At 35.0% G+C, this 22,031-nt stretch overlaps 2 protein-coding genes across 7 annotated transcripts in view; one reads left to right on the top strand and one right to left on the bottom strand.

Moving 5' to 3' along the window:
- Nucleotides 1-12,861, bottom strand: part of LOC105108932 (uncharacterized) — a 40,243-nt gene extending 27,382 nt beyond the window's left edge. For 2 of the 6 annotated variants that reach the window (XM_011003441.1, XM_011003438.1), the window contains exons 1-14: nt 12,634-12,861; nt 12,432-12,489; nt 11,728-12,119; nt 11,463-11,544; nt 10,962-11,360; nt 10,322-10,407; nt 10,057-10,132; nt 9,196-9,335; nt 8,738-8,816; nt 8,239-8,640; nt 8,030-8,115; nt 7,581-7,642; nt 7,382-7,449; nt 6,460-6,695 (exon numbers count right to left, since the gene is read on the bottom strand). In XM_011003441.1, coding sequence (XP_011001743.1) covers nt 6,483-6,695; nt 7,382-7,449; nt 7,581-7,642; nt 8,030-8,115; nt 8,239-8,640; nt 8,738-8,816; nt 9,196-9,335; nt 10,057-10,132; nt 10,322-10,407; nt 10,962-11,360; nt 11,463-11,544; nt 11,728-12,119; nt 12,432-12,489; nt 12,634-12,713 — 2,223 coding nt within the window. In that variant the 5' untranslated portion in view covers nt 12,714-12,861 and the 3' untranslated portion in view covers nt 6,460-6,482. The other 4 variants (XM_011003436.1, XM_011003437.1, XM_011003440.1 and 1 more) reach the window with 4 other exon arrangements.
- Nucleotides 1-22,031, top strand: part of LOC105108935 (uncharacterized) — a 55,523-nt gene that overhangs the window by 14,164 nt on the left and 19,328 nt on the right. The window lies entirely within an intron of this gene.

The raw sequence follows: 22,031 nt of genomic DNA, 5'->3' as shown, positions 1-22,031 counted from the left end.
GCGTTTTCTAACCTTACCTCCTTTCAAGTGCGCTTTTTAGCATTCGTTCCTTTTCGAGTGCTATCTCTTTTTGAATACTCTGTCAAGTTTCCATTGCTTAAATAGTGCATCTTCGAGTCCCATCATGTTGTCTTTTCAAGACATTTTATTGTTTTAACTTGGACAGGTTACCCATCACAAACAGACCTCTTCCAAAACCTTTTTCATCTTCTATTTGATGAAACCATCTTTTGAGAAATCCTTGCATTTCTCACCACCCTTTTCATCTTTTATTTGGGTCGGTTGCCCATTACAATGAAACCATCTTTTGAGAAATCCTTACATTTCTCACCACCTTTAAAATCTTCCATTAGGGCCGGTTGCCCATTACAATGAAACTATCTCTTGAGAATCCTTGAATTTCTCAACACCTTCAAAATCTTCCATTCGGGCCGGTCGCCCATTATAATGAAACCATCTTTTGAGAAATCCTTGCATTTCTCACCACCTTCGAAATCTTCCATTTGGGCTGGTTACCCATAACAATGAAATCATTTTGAGAAATCCTTGCATTTCTCACCACTTTTAAATTCTTTACATTTGGGCCGGTTGCCCATAACAATCAAACCATTTTGAGAAATTCTCGCATTTCTCACCACCTCTAAAATTTTCACATGGGCAAGTCACCCATCACAACAAGACCACTTTGAAAAATCTTTGTATTTTTCACCAATTTGAGAAAGCATTTTTCACCATTTTGAGAAATCTTCGCATTTCTCACCATTTTGAAAAATCTTCGTGTTTTTCACCGGGTAGGTTGCCCATTACAACAAGACCACTTTTGAAAAATCTTTGTATTTTTCACCTCTTTGAAAAATCTCTGCATTTTTCACCTATTTGAGAAATCTTCGCATTTCTCACCACTTTAAAAAATCTCTACATTTTTCACCTTTGAAAAAATATTTGAATTTTTCACCACTTTGAAACGTCTTCACGTTTTTCACCTGAGTAGGTCACCCATTATAATGAGACCACCTCAAAAAAAAAAAAAAAATTTCTTCGTTGAGTAGGTCACACATGACAATTTGACCATTTCAAAATCTTTGAATTTTCAAAAACTCTTCCAGTTTTCACTCTGAGTGCGCTTTCTAGCCCTCAAGTGGATTCATCATTTCTATGATGAGTCCATCATCTCATTTTCTTTCTTTACAATGCTTACTATCTTAAGTCTCTTACGAAACTTTCACTCATAAGCATTGTAAAGAGGGGGGCAACTGTCATAACCCAATTTTGGGTTATTCCCCAATTTTTATCCATGTTTTGATAAATTTTTAGGAAAATTTAAAAAAAGAGAAAAAACAACGAAAATCCAAAAAATACATTTTTTAAATATATTTGCATCATTTTTAGCATTTTCAACATCATCTCATAAGAATTTAAATTTTCAAAGATATTTGAAACGCGTTCAACTTTTAACGCGTTATTTTTAAAATCATTGATCTTCCTCATTGAGTCGATGTTGATATTGCTTGTTTTCAAAAAAATACAAAAAAATCAAAAAAATCAAAATTTACAAAAAAATAAAATTGAGGGACCAATTTTGAAATTCATGTAACATTTTGCTTATAAATAGCAACCTTTAACACAAAGCAAAGTGGGGGGCAATTTTGACAAAAAAACAAGAGGAAAGAGGAGCCCTAAACTATCACTTTCAAGGCCAGCAGTCGCCCCCCACCCGGCAAAAAATCTTCTTCTCCCAAACTGAGGCCAGCCGCAGACGAGCTCCTCCCCTTTTGATTTTTATTTTTCTTCTCGCTTGGCCACTTCCCCGGTCATCTTCTCCATCTCAGCCCCTTCCTTGCGGCTGCACCTTCTCCCCCCTCAGCCGGTTGATGAGAGATCCCTCAAACCACAGCCAAAACGCAGCCGTTCCCCCCTTTTTCTTCTCATCTTCAACCTTTAGCTGTGCCTCCAGCTTCACAGCTTTCCCCTCTCTTTGAAATCAAATCACAACAGCCACAAACCAGCTGTCCATCACCCTTCTCCTCCTCAGCCACGACTTCTCCCCTTCTCCAAGACCGCTGTTCTTCCCACTCCTGGCCGACCTAGCTTCACCAGCCACGGCCCAGCCTCCAGCAGCAGCGCCGTCCTTCTCCTTCCCTAACGGCGGCCGAAGACCGGCACCAGCGCTGAGAACCGGCCAACCCGGCCACCATAAACAGACCACCCTCTCACTCCCCTCTCAGCCGGTCTTGGCTGTCAGCAGCAGCGTTACGCCCTGGTTCTGATTTTCTTCTCCAGCCGACCACCAACAGGAGCGAAGACCACCGACACGCCACCAACCCCGACAGCTTCTTCTCCGATCTTCAACCATCCAGACAGCAACAAGCAATGGCGGCATTGAACCCAGAAGAAAGCATTAACGGAGGGAGATAATGGCAGATCTAAAAGAAAAGGGGAAAACAACAGTGAAATTTGCTGTTTGTGTTGTTGGGTTGCTTTGCAGGTGACTGAGAGATGCTTCGCCGGTACGGACAGGAAGAGAAGAAGGAGACGATCCCAATCCACCATTTTGCTGGTCTTCACCGGCGACGGCGCATGAATCCACGCACGGCAAGTGGCGGTGGCGCGTTGGGCAATTTCTGTTCACGTGCACTGTTCACACTGCCAGAAGGACTTCCCTGCAATTTCTGGGGTTTAAGGGGTGTTTTGTAAATTTTGAATTATTTAATGTTATTTTTATTTAGCTTTGTATTTTTATAATTTGTAATGTGGATGTAAAAAAAAAAACAAAAAGAAGAAAAAGAAAAGAAAATACAGGTGTGTGTGTTTGTATTTGTTTTATGAATGTTTTTATTTATTTATGATAAAATTGCAGAGAATAAAGAAGGATTTAATATTTTGATTGGATCACGGTGTAGAAGTACAAACTTGTATGAAAGTTGTATTTCTAAAATCCGATGAAAAGACAAAATTTTTAAAACTTTTTTAACACATCTAGTCCATGAAGCAGCTTACCTCAGGTAAGGTGTGTTAGGGGTGCTAATACCTTCCCTAACCACAACCGGTCCCTTACCCGTGAATCTCTGACAAGACTAGTACAATCGAGTTTCCTAGTAATCTTCAATTAAATACTAGGTGGCGACTCCTAACGAATCCAACAAGATCAAATCAAACAATAACGATGAAAAATTACCGAAGCCGACGTCGCGCGGATTTCTTTTTGACGTGCGACAAAGACTTTGGAATCTCTACTGGAACTACAGGAGGTATGGCTGTCATCGGTCTTTTATGTTGTACTCTTTTTATAGCTATTAATCTCATCAATTTCTATTTCTTTGTTTAACTTGGGTTGTTTTTACTTTATATGATCAGGCTTTGCTCAAGAAGAATCCATCAATTTCTCAATCTTCTAATGGTATATTGCAAATGCCTGTGCATATTACTATATTCTGTATTTCTTGCCTTTTCCGTTGTTATTTGGAGGTTAGCATGCTAAAACATCTTTGCGCAATGATTCTGTCATTGTAGGAATTATGTGCATCTGGTTGTCCAAGTGAATGGAATTATGTGAATAACACAAACTATAATAGGCCGATGATTGAAAAATAAATTGAGTGATGTAAGTGTATAACTACGCTTTTGTTTGTTTGGAAGGGAAGGGAAGTGTGAGGTGGGGAGGAGGTACCCATCTGCAGCCTGTCTTCAAATTGAACACCAATAGGCATTTGGAATGCTTGTTTCCATTTTTAGATGTCGCTGATGGTTTTTTAAGACCCTTTACTGATACAGTTAGTAGTCTATCTGGATGTTCAATTGTGATTTTCTTCATTAAATTCTCAACTGTTTATAATGATATTTCCTTATCCAGTATGAATTGCAATCACTCTTGAAAGTTAAAAGATTTGCAGTAAGAGATTCCCTTGTGTATCTAAACAATAAAATTGTTTTCTGACCTAGATTAAAAAATAAGTCCTGTATATTGGAATGAAACATTTTATTTTCCCCCCTGAATGAATGGAGATGTAACAGTACCAATCTTCATTTTTTCTTGCTTTGATTCTGAAGCTTTTGGAATTTCCTCCCGCAGTATTAATTGACTTTAATATTAAGCAAGTTGTGATTTTTCAACATGCAACCTTTTCTTTTCTTTTTAGAGGGGTCCATTAAGTTATAATTTAAAGCCTGAAACGTTTTCTTTATTAAGATTTGTGTACAGTGGACCTCAATGTAATTTTTCCATGTATTTGCTCTCTTTTTAAGGTGATTCTGGACAGGTCACTAAGAAGCATTCAAAAGATTCAACAAACGTGGATGCCGAAGAGGATATAGATTGGTTAAGAATTTCTGAGATGCAAAAGAGGTATTACATTTGTCTGTAGATGCACAGCTGTTGCTGTTTTATTTTGAGCAATTAGGTGAATTCATACAAATACCTCTGAATTATTGATTGTTTAGATGAAGATCTCTCTCTCTCCCCTTTTGTTTTTGTTTGGATTGACACCCTTTTTACTATGTTAGTTATTAACAGACCCTCCTTTTTTCTACTTGGATTGACACTTCTTTGTTTTTTTTTCTTTTGATTTTAATACATAAACTATGATTGGGGGCCCTTTTATAAATTTACCACCGGATGAAAGGTTTTATTGTTGCGAGTTCATTTGTATGAATTTTAAACCACACCACCTCAGGATTTTACTGTTTTAAGGCTTTAAAATTTTAAATTGAAAAACTAAAAACTCAAATTTTTGAGTTTGATTGGAGTTTAATAATGGATTTTGATATCAAAATGTTGCGAGAGAGATTGAAGGGATTATTTAGTGGTCTTTTGGGTTGATTTAGTTGTCATAAAGGTAGAGTTCCGATGGTGATGGTGACAAAAGGAGTGCTAATCCAAACACATCATAGTTCACGTATTAAAATCAAAATTAAAAGAATATAGAGGGTGTCAATCCAAACAAAAAAGAATAAGGAACTTATTAATAGTTTAAAACAGTAAAGAGGTGTCAATAAAAAAAGAAGAAGAGAAGAGGTCTCCATCCAAATGACCGATGATTCAAAGGCTGTTTGTACAGATTTGCTGAGCAGTTAATAGAGCATACAGATTTAAAATTTAAATGCTTCTTCCTCCTTTCCATATTGGAAAACTAGCATTCACACTCGGGATATGTTTCAGCTAGAATTGGGATGCGAAAAAAAACTGCTGTGGATATGAACACATGAACTAAGTATTAACTTTAAATGCATGTATCTTGAAGAATAGCTCCTTTCCGAAACAATTGATAGATAAATGGCAGAGAAAGACACCGATGACAACAGGTGCTCCTGCTATGACAGGAAAATTGCAGGCTTTTTGACAGCTGCGTATAATCAATAAATATATTAGGATTTCCAGTTCAAATGCATACAAACATCCCATGACACCAAAAATAGTAACAGGTTAAAAATTGGTAAGTTTTCGTCTCTGTTTGCTTGGAATTAGACACACATAATTCAAACCTACACAGACACCGAGTCACACTAGAGATAACTTATGAAGGCAGTCAGATCTTAGATAAGTTTTGCCATCACTCAGGGCCAAAGTTTTCCCAAAAAACACCGGCAAAAGCAAAACCTGCAATCAAATCAGTCATCACATATTGCATTCCGACGGTCACCAACTAGGAAATTAAAAAATATAAGAGAACCCTCAAGAAGATACATCATAGCCATGTTCCCTTTTATAAACAACAGTGATAATGGGACATGAGAGACCCTTTGAGATGATATCATAGCCAAGTTCCAATTCATGGATACAGTGATAATGGACTTTGAATACAGGAATTTTGGCTGCATATTCCACAGATAAAATTCAAGCAGATAGCACTCACCCTTTTTAATAAGGAATTACAAGAATGCTAAAGATAAAATAAGAACCAAAAACAAAAGTATACTTTGTTGTATCCGCTGCAGATGAGGCAGTACAAAATTTACTAGCATGAAAAATTGTGAGGCAAGACAGTACAACGAAGATTTGCAATGGTGTGATTCTGCTTTGTGATTATCAATTAGTTCGGAGTTTTTCTCTCCCATCAGCTGCCATGTATTTTAGAAGCAGTATTACTTTCCATTTCGTTATTTTTTTATTCTCTGTTCTACTATATTTGCATATGCTGTTCGGTTCAGTTTCTTTGGCCTCATAATTCCGATTCTGCAGTGTGCAGCTTAGAACATTATGTAGAAATGTTATTCCCAGCAAATCAGCTTTCCATTCTAAAATGATAATAAGAGTTATTCCCGGCAAACTACACACAAATCAGCTTTCTAGTCTAAAATGATAATAAAAGTTATTCCCAGCAATCTGAATGAACAAGTAGTTCTACGTGCTCTTAACCACAAGCAGCTCTTTAATATAAAAGTCAAAAAGAAATCAACTGGAAGCAGTTGCACTGGTAGCTCATGAATTTATTGGTAGGAGCACATAAAAGAGAAGTATTGTACCTTATCAGTGACATCTAGGTAAGTCAAACACGTTTCAATGCCCTGCTGAGTGATAGTCCCATAGATGCCCACTTCCTGGAGGGTGAAAAATTTAACACCCTCGCCTCCAGTCTTTGCGAGGATTGATTTACTTGGGTTTTCATGTGGAAGGATGGCTTGACAGCAAAGCTGCATCCCGAAATCGAAAATGTATGGAAGGGCCGCCTCCCACAACAATATGGAGAGGATGGTATTCCCTTCACAAAATTAACAGGCAAAATCAAACTATTTAACAAGGCAATAGTTGTAACAATAATAGAAAACGAAAGAAAACATATCATGTCTAGCATTCTCCATGGTCTTAAATAAGATTAATTAGAAATCATTTAATGATACTCGTATATGTAAAAGGATAAAGCATTGGAGTTTTTCTTCTCTATATACCACAACACCCAGGCGTAGACTCTCTTGATTGATTGTGAAAAGGAGAGTAAATTTTCATTGAAAGATTTGAGCAATGCACTAATCGTCATCTGAAAGAGTCCTTGTAGACTATCTATAATAAATTCATAGTCCGTAGGGTTACTCGAGATGCGCGCAAACTAGCTGGAATACCCATGTTAATTAAAAAAACATGAAGCTCAAAAGCATTCAATACTTGTTCTTACACAAAACAGAAATCCTACTAATCGTAGTTGACTAATCTTATTGAAACTCAAATACTAATCACACAATAACAAATTTCAAATAACACTAGGATTTCTCAACGACAAGAGAAAACCCAAACTATCATAAACTTTTAGAAACAAAAATAAATCCTGCCTCACATTGTCACGGCCACTCACTGCTGCAAGAAATAGTTGGAAACAAGACCAACACCACAACGCTAAGCCAACGTACAGATTAAGAATATGCAAGAAATCATATTAAAAATAAATCTCACCTTAAACGCATATGCGATTTGACGCTCCACATCTGTGACGCGATTGTATGAATAATAAGAAATGAAATCTACACGTAACAATTTTAGGAACATCATTAGTCAACAGTCTTCTATTATGCTCCCTAATCCCCGTCCACCTTTCCTTCCATCCCCACAAAGCAACAAAAATAATAAATGAGAAGATTAAGTTAATAATTACCTGATGGTGATTCTCCTTCATCTAATTCATACTCTGAGCACCTAATGCAACTCCATTGATCACTTCAAACCACAAACACATTAACGGGTGCACAGGTTTTATAAACAAAATAATAAAATCAGTCACTTGACTATAAGATATTGAACTTTCCTCCTCAACTTCTATTAATTAAGATATCCATTTAAATTTCTTCCAACTTAATATAGATAACAACTAAAGCTGATTTGGTTGGATGTACCCCCACAAAAAGTTAACTATTCAGATGATAATCTACAATGCTTGTATTACATCCAGCACCAAAAATATCCTGAGAATCTAATGGAAGGTTTTAACATTTAAGTTGCGGCGATTGAGGGATTGTTTTCAAAAGTATAACAGTGAATTAAAGAAACAAGATAATAGAACAACGCTAGCAGATTAATTGAAAACAAAATATAGCTATTCCATACCATTTCGAGGTGCCTTTCGGATTTGAGGTGCAGACAAGACCTGAAAGCAAACATGCGATCTCTGCAGAATCTTCTTTTGTCATCTCCTATACAGGCAGCAACGGTAGTAGAAAAACCATTTTATATTTCAACTGCTTAAAACTACAGAATTCAGTTGCTGAAAGAAGTTCATAGGTGAAATGGGATTGAAAATACATATTGTGACCTACACTGCATTGTCTCCGCTGAATGAATTGATCAAGACCATCACCAGCCCTCTCAAAAATTTCAAGCAACTGCAATGCAGACATCATATTTGGCTTATCTGTAGACATGTTGTTCGATGTCATGTTTCGCTTATCCATATGTATCTTTGTCGATTTTCCCAATTGTTGCATCTCTTTGTCAATCAGCCTCTCAATCTCGCTCATTAAAAATTGGCGAATCTTACTTCTACCGACACTAGCACCATGTTTACTGTCAAATGAGTCCACGGCCATCAGCTTTTTCCAGGCCACCATCAACAGAGCAGCCACCTTAACCACTCCTCCTTCTCTGGCATAATAGCAAACCAACTCCCCAATCTCCTCAGTTTTGTCCAAGTGTGACTTGATTGTCTCTAGTAATTTTCTCTGTCATTCAGACAAGCTATTTTAAAGACTCTAGATTCCGATAATAATGATCACAAAACAAGGAAAGAAAATACAATATAAAATTTCAAGCACCAACCGAGTCCATTGAACCAAGTGCGTAAAGCAATGAGGTGACTGGTTTTTCAGAAGTCCAATCCCTTAAACAGATATTTTGGCTGCAACAGAATAAGTAGTTTCAAATAAACCCACCAATCAAGCAAGAACAGAAACAAAAATGTTTAGGTTTCATTTGCTTGTGGAAAAAAGGTTCATACCTTTTCCACGTTAATTAGTTGTATGCAAGTATAAAAACAAGAAAACATATTTGCCTAGAATTAGTTGCAATATAGGAAACAAAGGATCTTTCCCGGTTTAACATAAAAAAGAAAAATACAGAGGTACAAAACAAGCAGACCCAAGTTCTCTATCACATAAAAATCCACATGAAAATCTAGAACATTTTTTTCATAGATAAACACACCCTCAACACCTCTGCAAAGCTTTATTGAGTTGTCTATCAGTTAAATACATCTATTTGAGATCTCTTAGTTGTACCATAATAATTTTAGATCTTTGTCCAGTGATGCATCGGGCTTGAAGTCAATCTCGTTATACTTCATTCCATTGCATCGTTGTGATTGGAAGACTGGATTCTTTCTCCACTTTGCATAACTGCTGATGTTTAAAGAAGATCCCTTCAAAGGCAAGGTACACAATAAAATCAGGTCAAATTTGCAAGATGCACACCCGCAATGAAAAGAAAGTTTTGCGCAAGCTCAATACATTCCTACAACCAACAACATTGAGTGTTTGCTAATGCATCAAATGAGCTTTCGAGCTCTTTTCAATCAATTTGACATACTCGTATAAAAGCCACCAAACATCACTCGGTTCATGCCCTTTCAGCCCAAACTCACTTCAGAAAAGCCCCTTCAAACACATTGCCATACATAGCATAACCAGAGCATGAAATACACTGCTTTCATTTAGTGTTTAGGTGTTCTATAAAATATTTTCTCAGAAAAATGCCAGTTGAAAAGAAAATGTTTCCTCCGAAAGGAGTATTTTCAAATTTTCCAGTTTTGTGGAAATAAAAAAGATATACTCCCAAAAATTATACTTTATTAAACGAAGTATGTGGTTCGACAATCTTTATATTTAAAATACAAAAATAGTTAAAAATTTCTTTTGTCAATCTGTCGAAAAATAGTGATGAAATTGAGTTAAAAAACAGGGATTAAAAAATGCAAACAGCACTCATCTATTCAAAACTAATTCATGCGAATATGGTCAACTTAACTCCTGCTGGAAATCCAGCGGACAAACCAGTAAGAAATTATAGGCAACTAATGGAAGAAAAACACATTCAACATGCTAGCTCTCACCACAAATAGAAAACAACAATTCCAACCTTACCAATTGATAGCTTTTTTCTGCATTCTTTCTAGCAATCCAGACTTGACCGAAATCCAGTAAACTTGGCCATGAAAAACTATGAAAGTTCAAAAAGAAATAAAAGATGAGATAACAAACGAATACCTTTCCTATGGAGCCCCCCCAAAAAAATGATCATACAAAACAAAATATTAACAAGAAATTCCAAAAGGCAGATTGATCTGAAAGAAATGATATGTTTGCAATGGCAATCATTAGCCAGCCAGAAACAGCATGAAAATCCAACCTTTCAACGTGGTGCATATCAGTGTCCTTGTCATCCAAACAAAAGCCCGCTTCTTGAAGTGCTCGGGCTACTTGTTCTTGTGGCGTCTACAGGGGAAAAGAGGGATTCCATCAAATGAAAATATGTTAATCATTGAAAAATATACGATAGAAAAACATGTTAATGCAGAGAATGGTTGTTAGAATCTTACAAGTTACAATTCTAGTCTTATGATTATTCTCCAATCACAAACAAAACAGCGCAAGTTGTAGGTTGTGGGGTGAATCGCAAGTGTACATGAATTAGGCGAATTGGTTTCGCTTCAACTTTATTCAGCGTAACTAGTTCAATTTTATGAGTCAACTCAAATAGAAACTAACACGGTGATTTTAGAATAGATGGTAGCAAGAGGAATGCTAAGTCTAGAAGGCATGGATGATGACAACAAATACACAATATTCTTCTTCGGCAAATCATAATGTTCAAAACTAAAACCAATTAGACATAAATTTTCACAAGGGAAAAGGTGAAAGAAAGCAAGTGTGACAAAGACAGGAGGAGTGACAATCACGATCAAAAACAAAACGACTTAAGACTATAGCAGCACTAGCATGGGCCAACACACACCAACAAACAATGCCAAGAAAATCATCCAACCAACCTGGTTTTGAAGATAACTCTCAATGGTTTTGCCAGCCCTCTCAAAAATTTCAAGCAATAGTAGGGCAGACACCATCAAATTCTGCTTTTCCTTGCAGCTACTTGATAACTTATCGTCTTCACAACAAATTTCCAGCTTCACTTGAAGAGCACTTAGTTGTGCAAGCTCAGAAATGATGAACTCACGAAGAGTCACGCAATGATCCAGACAACTAGAATCATGATCATTTTGAGATAAAGATGATTTCGTAGCCAAGGAAACAGAAGTAACCTTCTCTCGAGCCACCAAAAGTAGAACAGCCAGCTCCACAAGCCTTCCATGCTTTGCATAGCAAAAAATTTCCTCCCCAAGTTCATTTGTCTCCCGAGCGAGCAACCTCACGATTTCCAACTTTGATCTCTGCATTAACAGGGACCACCAGCAAAATAAATGACTAGCCTCAAAATGAAATAGAATAGGCAAACAAATGAATATCCAATGACTTCAAATTAGGAAACAAACCAATTGTGGCAGGCAGAGAACCATAAGCATCTTGTAAACCGATTGCTCTGGAGTCAAAATCTTGAAATGAATTAGGTAGCTACTGCAGTTGGCATTATATATAAAAGCTATGTTAGAGCTCATATAAGGGAGAGATACTTGGATAACCCTAAAATTAAGAGAGTGAGACTCCTATTACATTAACATGCACTCTTAAGAAACCGCAATGTGAGTAAATTGGAACTTTAATGGCAACTCTCAATAGAATGAGAGAAAAGGTAGTTACCTTAACAAGTGAAGTGAATAATTAAGAGGAAGCATTTGATACTGATTAAATATATCAAACGGGCTCCTGAAATCTGTAGGAGCATTGTGCTTTAGGAATAACTCAACCAATGGAAGACAAGATCTCCAAACTGCCAAATGCAGTGGGGCCAACCCAAAATCGGGATGAACTGCATTAAAATCAATGTGATTCGCAACTTTGATTATGCATTTCACTGCATTGAAGTTAAGGAATTTCATTAAGCATCTGATGTGCAATGTCCATGATGTTTGGCCTTGGTGGTCTACTGGCCACTTCAACGTTTTCAGAAATCTGTCTGCATCATCAGCGTGTAAAATGGTGGTGATTGGACAATCATACTCGCCACAAAAGTGCATGGGATCACAACCATCCTGAGAGAAAACAGTGAAAAGAAAACATGTGTTGCTATTATTACTGCTAACAACAAACAAAAACTTCATGCAAGCTAAAATCACCACGCAACGATTTGCTCTGGTAGCAAAGCCCAAAATCTCTGAGGTAGCCGGTTAAAGTTTCTCTCTTTCGCAAGGCTCACAGAAGGTCTTAGTAGGACTGAAGGTTCTGTGCAGACCATGTCGGTCCTTTTCTAGCTGTGATTCTACCCCATTAACACCCGACTTTCAAACCCTAAAATTGCTGCTTAATAAATAAATAAATAAAGCGTTTTAAAACAAAATGCATACATGGTTCTGAACGTGATTGTGGGAATCTTCATCGGAATCATAATCTTCTTCTTCGAATCTTTGCAACCAAAAAATAAAAATAAAAATAAACTCATCCAAAATAAATAAGTTAAACAAGAAGTATGAAATAATATGTTTAAACAAATTTCCTTCAAATAGGAAACGTGTATATATATATATATATATATAAAAGGAGTCTTACACTTTTCTTTTGAGGGTTTGGACAAGTGCAGAGACTTTCTTCAACATCGCAGACGTTAAATGAGAAAAGGAGATCGGCATGAAAATGTCAAATAAACAATCTTCCGGGGTAAATCAGTCGCGAAAATTAGGAACAGCATGCAACGCAGCGCAGGAAAGGCCAAGATTTTTTATTTTGATGTTAGGTTATAAGGTTTTAAATTATACGATTCTTTTTTATTTGTTTCCGCTTCTGCGGCTTGCTTCAATGTTATATAGTGAGTTTTGCTTTATAAATTTACAGGTGTCCGGCGCTAGGGCTAACTTTTTTTTTATATATATAAAACATATTAAAAATTATAAAATCCAAAAGGGTCGGGGTTTTGACTACAATACCATATCTAACAGGGTTTCTTTTTATTTTTTATAAAAATAAAAATAAATCCGTCACATAACATGGGAACCAACAAGTTTTTATTAGAATACAGATGACCCGTCGTATGGTTGCATGGTGTCGATGACTTCCATTTACATTAAAATATGAGAGAATGTTGTACGGTGGGAATGGGAATGATAAAAAAGCTTCCTGTTTTTAGTTTCTTTTAATTAATTTCCGAAATAATTGAGACATCAAGCTAACGTTCGAACATGAAAAGCTCGGCCCTTGTACTGTTTACCAACAGCTCAAACGCACAAAAACGCCTCGTGAACGAGAAAAATAAAATAAAACTATATAGCCGAAATTTCAACAGAGTTTCCTTTATACCTGGAGTTCCATGTCATCCTGTACAGTTATACTCATTTCTCAATCATATTATAATCATGTGGAACCTCAACAGCACATCATTCATGGTACATGCCTCACATTTCGCATGCTCATTTCTTTCCCATTAACACACATAATTCATAATAAAAGGAAGTAAACAAACTAAGATTACAAATACAGAATAGTACATTTTTATGTCCCGACACTTAATGTAAAGGGAGTACTGTTACATATTAAGTCATTTAGTTCCTTAAAGACAAAATACATTAATGTTCATCTTCTTATTCAATCATGTAAAAGGAGACCAAAGGACCTTAACCCAATCAAGTACTCAAATCCATTTTTAATTTCTCGTTTATTTCACTATATCCTTTTTCTTTGTGGTTTCACCCATAGACGCAAAGACTAAGAATTTAATAAGTTAGTAATTTAACGCTTCGCAAAAAGTGTAGGTATAGAATACCTACCATCTGCAGAAGCTCAACTCGCTCTTCCTTCTTGTTGTTGTTGTGCCCCTCCTGTAATCCCTCCTTGAGCTCCTACTAAACCAGCTCTTGAGAAGTCGAGTGAATGCTTCTCCTATATTTTTATTTAATTTGTTTAATTAAATCAATTTTGAACTATTAGTGTCATAATTAAATCAAATTTGAACTGCTACTGTCTTAACTTTGGACTGTTACTGTCTTAACTAAATCAAAATTACTGTCTTAATTATGAACTTACTGCCAATAATGACTTCCAAACTGCTCCTGTCTTAAATTTGAACTGTTACTGTCTTAATTAAATTAAATTTGAACGGTTAATGTCTTAATTAAATCAATTCTAAACTGTTACTGTCTTATTTGAATTGCTACCATCTTAATTAAATTAAATTGGAACTGTTTCTGTCTGAATTATATCAAAATTACTGTCTTAATTTTGAACTTACTGCCAATAATGACTTTCGAACTGTTACTGTCTTAAATTTGAATTGTTACTGGCTAACTTTGAACTGTTAATGTCTAAACTTCGAACTGTTACTGTCCTAATTAGTGTAAGTGTATAATTACTTTAACCAGTTAGTTACTTCAATGGAATATGCTTGGTAAACATTGGAAAAAATAAAACCACATATTGTAATGACATTAATATTCTTATCCTGTCCAATGTTCGAAGTATAGATTATAAAATATATTGTTTACTAAATCAAAATTAAAGACATTCAAAATTGTAAACGCTTTCTTCTTGAAAGTTTGATGTTGTCTACAGCTAAAGAATATTGCGTCTCGTGCAAAAACGAAGGTGTTAGGGGATTCCTTTTGCCTCTTCTAACTGCAAGACAAGAAAAATCACAAGAGTGAATAGTCGGGTATGGAGATATATTGGAAAATCAAGAGAAAAGTAATGTCATACCTATGACATCATCAACAACAGGAGGTGCTTGTTCAATTGGAGGAGGAGTAGCTGGATGCGAAAATTAAGAGAAAAATAATGTCATGCCTAAGATATATTTGTTATTGCAAGACAAGAAAAATCACAAGAGTTTTCAAATCTAAATACATCTTCATTTGCATTATACATGTCCAGCAATGCTTGTATTAAACGAGAATCTTGCTGGAATGTTGCTGAGATTCTTTGGATTACATCTAAACCTGTGCCTTCCAGTCTTTTCGAAACTTCATGATCTGGTACCCAAGAACCTGCTTGGGCGATGTGAGTGAATAGATTTATCTGTAAAATAACAAGAAACCATATCATAGAATCATGAATATGTAATTCAAAAGTGCATATATAATACAATTTCGAAGCATGAATATACAATGCGAAGAAATTTGTAAATTATGACTAATTGTTCGCTACACAAAGAAAATGTATTGGACATAGTAGATGTTGTCAATAGATTATGCCCTGTTACACTATAATTCATTGCTGATTGAAAATTTGAGAAATGGTTAATCCAAGGTGCCTAGCCCTTCTAATTTCAAGTTTTTTTTCATAGATTTTCAGCTTCTGAACATTAAACCAATATCATAAGACATTAACATTAGAAAGAGAGATCCGGCAACAGCATCAAAATTATACAGTAACTGTACATTAACACAGAAAGAGAGATAAAGTACAGCATCAAAATTATACAGTAACGGTTTGCATGTCTTTTATATTTGATGGAAAGATCCTTTCTGGTTTCATAGTTGAAAACAAATGAAATATATGAACCAGAAACCCGTAAATAAGAGAGTAACAGTTGAGAAGAGAGACAGTATCAGTTTGGTGATTACGCTATTACATGAATTCAGAATAAAACTAAATTCGAATTGGCAATGAAGAAGAACCGTAGCACTAACCTTTGATTTGCTCTCCAACCCCATTCCTTAGACTACAATTTGGCTGTTGATGTTTGGCTTTTCAGTGTCAATTAAAGAACTATGGAAAGCGCTTAAATGGAATTCGAAAATCAATTCAGGAGGCAAGCTCGACTCGTGTGTGATGTTTGGCTTTGCAGTCTCCATTTAAAGAACTCTGGAAAACGCTTAAAAAAGAGATTTTCTAACATTTTATTTATTTATTTATTTACATTAGAGATTTTTTTTTAAAAAAAAATTAGCTTTCAATAAACTACATAAAATGAAGCCACTTTTAACCAAAATATTTCTAAAACAATTAAAAAAAAAATAATAAGTCTATTCAACTCATGTCGTGTCCGACACACAATGACAATCATTCACAGGCAGTCAAAAAAGTTTACAATGACATGTCGTTCACGACTTGTATGTGCTTGCTGCAGTTACATTCCAGAGCAATACATAACCCGGCAAATCTTGACTGTTATTGTCTTAATTAAATTAAATTTAAACTTTTATGTATCAATTTTGAACAGTTACTGACTTACTCTCTAACTTTGAACTGTTACTGTCCTGATTGAATCAAATTTGAACTGTTACTGTCTAAACTTTGAACTGTTACTGTCTTCATAAAAAATTTCCAATGACATGTCACTCCTTCCGTACTGACGCTGAAAAACAACAACTTGCTGTCTTTAGTCATTGCTTCATTAAAGAAATAGTTTTTTGTTTCTCATCTTCATCGTACATAATAGAAACTTAGGATACGTTTGTATATTGTTTATCTCATTTTTCAAATGTTACTTTATAATTTCTGAATAATTTTGACGTCATTACTATCTTGCTCTGTTAATGAAAATCAATGAAAAAAACAACCCTAAAACACATAAACCTGATTTTTAATTTTTGTTTGTCAAGCTGTTACTGTCTTCATGTATTGTTTGTCACTAATAAACCTGATTAAATCTATGAAGAAAACATGGTTTGGAAAGAATTTTTGTCCTGTGACTGTTTGTTGCTCCAACTGCTACTTGAATAAACTAGATCATTTTAAACAAAAAATGTGGTTTGCAGATGGCTTCCATGGGAAAAGGTCCACAATTCAAGTCAAACCTTTATGCAATAGTCAAGGATGTTGGGACGGCAAACATCACAGAAAGAGTGAAAAACGAGCTCATCAAGACACCATTCTGGATATTGATAGAATGCATCTTGGAAGGGCGTGTAGATAAGAATACATGTAGAAAAAGTGACCTTGCTGTATATCAGATTTTGCAAACATACGTCAAAAATGAAGAAGTTTTCAGGATTAACGACAAGGACTTTAAAATATATGCAGAGGACATGAAATTGATTTTTGGGATCAGAGATGGAAACATGCAGATAGATGTCAAGAAAAATAAGGCTGCAAGGATGCGAAACAAGACAGCTTTTGAAAAACGTTGCTTTCCAAAAGTAGCAAGGTTGACAAGGAAGGAAATAGATAAGGTGTTCAAAAGACTATGCTGCATAGAAAGTGAAAATCTCACCGATGAAAATGTCCAAGATATTTGCAGGGTTTTGGTCCTGAAACTTCTTGTGTCTCTTTTGAACTGTTACTGCCTCAATTAAATTAATTTTTTGAACTGTTGCTGTCTTCATTAAATCAAAATTTGTCTTAATTTTGAACTTTTATTGTCTTAATTGAATCAATTTTTTCAACTGTTACTCTATCAATTAAATCAATTTTTTGAACTGTTACGGTCTTAATTAAATCAAAATTACTGTCTTAATTTTAAACTTACTAACAATAATGACTTTTCGAACTGTTACTGTGTCAAGTTTGATCTGTTACTGTCTTAAGTTTGAGCTGTTACTGTCTTAATTTTAAACTTACTAACAATAATGACTTTCGAACTGTTACTGTGTCAATTTTGAGCTGTTACTGTCTTAAGTTTGAGCTGTTACTGTCTAAATAAATCAAACCTGAACTGTTACTGTCCTATTTTATATGTCCTCAATTACTTTTGCTCTACTTGTCTGTTGCAACAGCACGAGTTGCGGCTGGCCGAAATTGAGTACCTGCAGAAAAGGGTAATTTCTAGCTTGCTCTCACTTTCATTTTATACTTTACGAACCTCTCTTTTGTCTAATTCATGTCCAAATTGATTTAAACACCTCATTTTAGGTGTTTGAGCTGGAAAATGAAAGTGTTTGTCTTGGGACCAAGATAATGAAGAACACCAAATTCTCTTACGGATCAAATGTTGATAAGGCTAGCTCTTCTTGATATTTCCATATCCTTAACAAATATAATACCACGCATTTGACTTAAATGGTTATTCTTAACAATCTCAGATAGCAGAAGTTGACAGGCTTCAACAAGCCAACATGGTGATTGAAGCAGAGCTGAATGCAATCCAGGCATTAGCAGCCTCTCGCATTTTCTTCGCTCCACATTTGCTTGATGGTGGAACTGCATGCCCACACAATGACAAGAAGATTCTCCATCTGTGGTAATCATCTTTCCATTTTATCTTGTCTTTGTTTTGCATTGCATGCTATCTATTACTGAATGCTGAAGAGGCATGCTCCTTCAAGTAAGAGGAGTAAATGTTCAGTATTGACTTGATTTTATTTTAATTTATTTTTCTTTATTCATGCAGGTAAAGAAAAGAAATATTGGAGAACTGGTGTGCAGGTGGTATTTTGAAAAGATATAACGTAATTACAGAATACTCGATTACATCCTATTTGAATTTCCTCATAATTTCCATCTCTTGAAGATATAAATCGGGATAGGGCGGAGGAGTCGATTCTCTACGCTGACCTATAAACCTCATAACAAAATAAGAGTTTCCAGACTGGTAATCATGCAGCAACTTGCAAAAATCAGAAAAATTATCGAGACTTGTTGTTTGGAAATGTTCCTCTGCAGCCTGGCCTTGCTCTTTTAAGTATTCTAGTCTTCTAGTATTTGCAATGTAATGAGCAAGGTTGCTCTCCCTGCTGATCAATTCAGGACATAGTTTTTTAAACTTGGCCATCAAATCAAACAATTTGCTGCAAAATAAAACTAAAATTGTAAACAAAGAAGTAACATAAAAATAAACATAATTAATAATAGAAATTACTTACTCGTGGAAATCAAACTCTGCAAAGTCACTATCAATTAAAAATTTAGAAATTCTAACATAAAATGCATCACAATCAGTGTACAGCTTCACTCTTTTTTCTTCAAATCCCATCTCCACTGCGAAATCTAATCCCATTTTCCCAGCCATGATCTCAGCTTTTGATATGACACCTGCTTGCACAATTTCTGACCTATTGTAAGTTTTCCAACCTTCCCCATCCCAGTGCAGGATAAAAGCTCCTATTGCATAGCTGGCAGATACATTAGACAAGCCAGATGCATCAGTAAACAGTATCAAATCATAAGGATCCTCCAGGTCTTGGGGCGAAGGGGGCTTGAGTTTATAAATAGGGCCTTTTAGTCTGTGTTTGTAAGAAAGATAATCTACTTTGATACTTTGTTGTTTAAGAAAATCAACAACAGACTCTTTCAAATATGCAGGAGTTCGTTTTAAAATGCCATATAAATCCACCTTGGAAATGTATAAACATGCTGGCCGGTTGTGAAATGCAGGTGGTAGTATAAAATGTTTATCTATATAACTATCAATCATCTGTTTAATCTGCCAAAAAAAAAAACAAACAAGGAAAACACAGTGGTTAATTATTTTAAAATGAAAAAATAAAACAGTTAAACACACCCGAACACAAAATAAATTTCAAAACTCACCTGATCAGCAGCAAACTCATAGGATTTGTGTTTGGACTTGCTTTTGCTAAAATGTCTAAGATACAACATGGATTGTTTAAAGCATGAAAACATTTTTTTAGATGATATGTTCATGGTTGTTTGTTTTTTAAGAATGAAAGGGCTACTACAAGAAGAAGGAAAACAAACTAAAAGAAAAGAGAAACGAGAAAAGAAGAGAAAGCAAGTAAAGATGGAAGCCGGTATTTCTAGAAGGAAGGGCCGTTTGTTCCGTGTTGTGGCAAAGGAAGAGGCTGTTAGTGGAGAATGGAAAGCAAACTACAGGGAAACACACGTGAGAAGGTGGTGTGGATTAGAAAAGGACGCCGGTACGATTACATTTCCAAATGCAATGTGTATGTCCTCTGTCACACCGCACTGCAACCGTCGGAGCAGTCTGTTTAGTACCTTTTTTTTTAAAAAAAAAAATGACAGTCTGGCGTGTTTTAAAAACAGAGGCGGAGGTTTTGATGGGATATTAGGCTATACTGTGTTATTTTAATAGGTTCCTAGAAAAAAAGAAAAGGTATTTTATGGCCATCAAGGGAAATATATATAATGTAACTTGCTTATTTTAGTTTTTATAACTTTAGTATTTTGTGTCATCCAGGTATTTAATTTTATGAATATACTGTATGTTAATTAAAGTAAACGATACTAACAAACTCAACATTTTGTTACAAAGAAAATAATAGAATTTAAAAGGGAAATAATTAATAGAATTATTTACAGGACAAATTAATTGAAGTCGATCACCTATAGTAAAAAATTAATCTTTTACCTGTATTAAATTTGACCTGTTACTGTCTCGATTAAATCAAGATTTGTCTTAATTTTGAACTGTTATTATGTAAACTTTAATGTCTTAATTAAATCAAATTTGAACTGTTACCGCCTTAAATTTGACCCGTTACTGTCTTAATTGAATCAATTTTCTGAAATGTTACCTTCTTGATTAAATCAAAATTTCTCTTAATTTTGAACTGTTATTTGTAAACTTTAGTGTCTTAATTAAATTAAATTCGAACTGTTACTGTCTTAATTGAATCAATTTTTTGAACTGTTACTCTATCAATTAAATCAATTTTTTGAACTGTTACTGTCTTAATTAAATTAAAATTACTGACTTAGTTTTAAACTTACTAACAATGATGACTTTCGAACTTTTACTGTATTAATTTTCAATAGTTGTTGTCTGAAGTTTAAGCTGTTACTGTCTTAATTAAATCAAATATGAACTGTTACTGTCTAAACTCACTATCTCTTCTACCATGCTTGGCAACTTACCCCTTCTATCATTTTTTTTTTCTCAATCGCGACAAATTATTAATTTGACATAAGATTTAAGTTACGATGTATCCCTATCAAGTATATCGTATCCCTATCAAGTATCAACTGTGAATAATTTGGGGCTGCAGTTTATTTAGATTAAATTGAGTGTAGATCTTGACGGTAAGAGAGAGTGGTCGATTGCAATTTACTCTACTTCTTTGGAAAATAACATTGCTTTATATTTGGTCAGATGATGTAAGATACCCCCATGAATACCAATGGTGAGATTGTATTTATGGAATACTTTCACTATTGCAAAAGGGATGTGATTAATTTTAAACGGCGAAACGAAAAGATTAGTTTAAAATTAATTTTAATTTTAAACTTTCTATTGAACATAAAAGAATCATATTTTCTCTATATATATATATATATATATATATATATATAAAGAGTGATTTCTTTTATAAAAAGTTACTTTTATGATTAACTGGTAGATTATAGGTCATGAGATTCTAAAGATGAATAGAATATATAAGGTCATAATTTTATAATTAAAATACAAGGCCCGCATATTAGAAATATCCGAGGAAGACTTGGTGCCCTCCTTAAGAAAACTGGAAAAGAAAAGTTATGCGCATATATTAGAGTAGGAAACATCCTTTTTATTAACAAAAACTAAAATCCCTTGGGAAACTTTTGTTCACCCGGACTAAAGGTCGTCGTTGACCGGAACAGTGGATAAGTAGATGCTTTCGCGGAAACAAAATTTTTTAAGATGACATCTAGGGGCACTTTTTTTTTTTTTACTGGTTTTTTGGGTGATAATCAGGTTGGATAAGGGGCAATTAGTAATTACATAAATATAAAATATAATTAAATAAAATGCAACGTACACTCCAGTGCGCGCGAGGCGCCCGCGCTCTTTAGGCAGCACATGTGACGCCTCCCAATAGCAAAAAATGCCGGTGTCGTTGAAATCTTCACGACATCCTCTTCCTGCATGGGGCAACACGTATGGTCGGTGGTGGGGTAGTTTTTAGCCGGCGACACTTTCTTCTTTTTTTCCCTCAAGGATTTCTCAATTACAAAAAAAAACCCAAACTATCATAAACTTTTAGAAACAAAAATAAATTACAAAAGAAAACCCAAGCTATCATAAACTTTTAGACAAGCTATTTCAAAAACTCTTGATTCCTATAATAATGACCACAAAACAAGTCTTAGAATTGCTAAGTGGGGAAAACACACTTGGGCAA

The sequence above is a fragment of the Populus euphratica genome, unplaced genomic scaffold, assembly GCF_000495115.2.
Source record: "Populus euphratica unplaced genomic scaffold, PopEup_1.0 scaffold401.1, whole genome shotgun sequence".
NCBI classification, from domain to species: Eukaryota; Viridiplantae; Streptophyta; class Magnoliopsida; order Malpighiales; family Salicaceae; genus Populus; species Populus euphratica.
The sequence above is the reverse complement of the archived record's forward strand: the minus strand, read 5'-3'. Positions and strand labels throughout refer to the sequence as shown.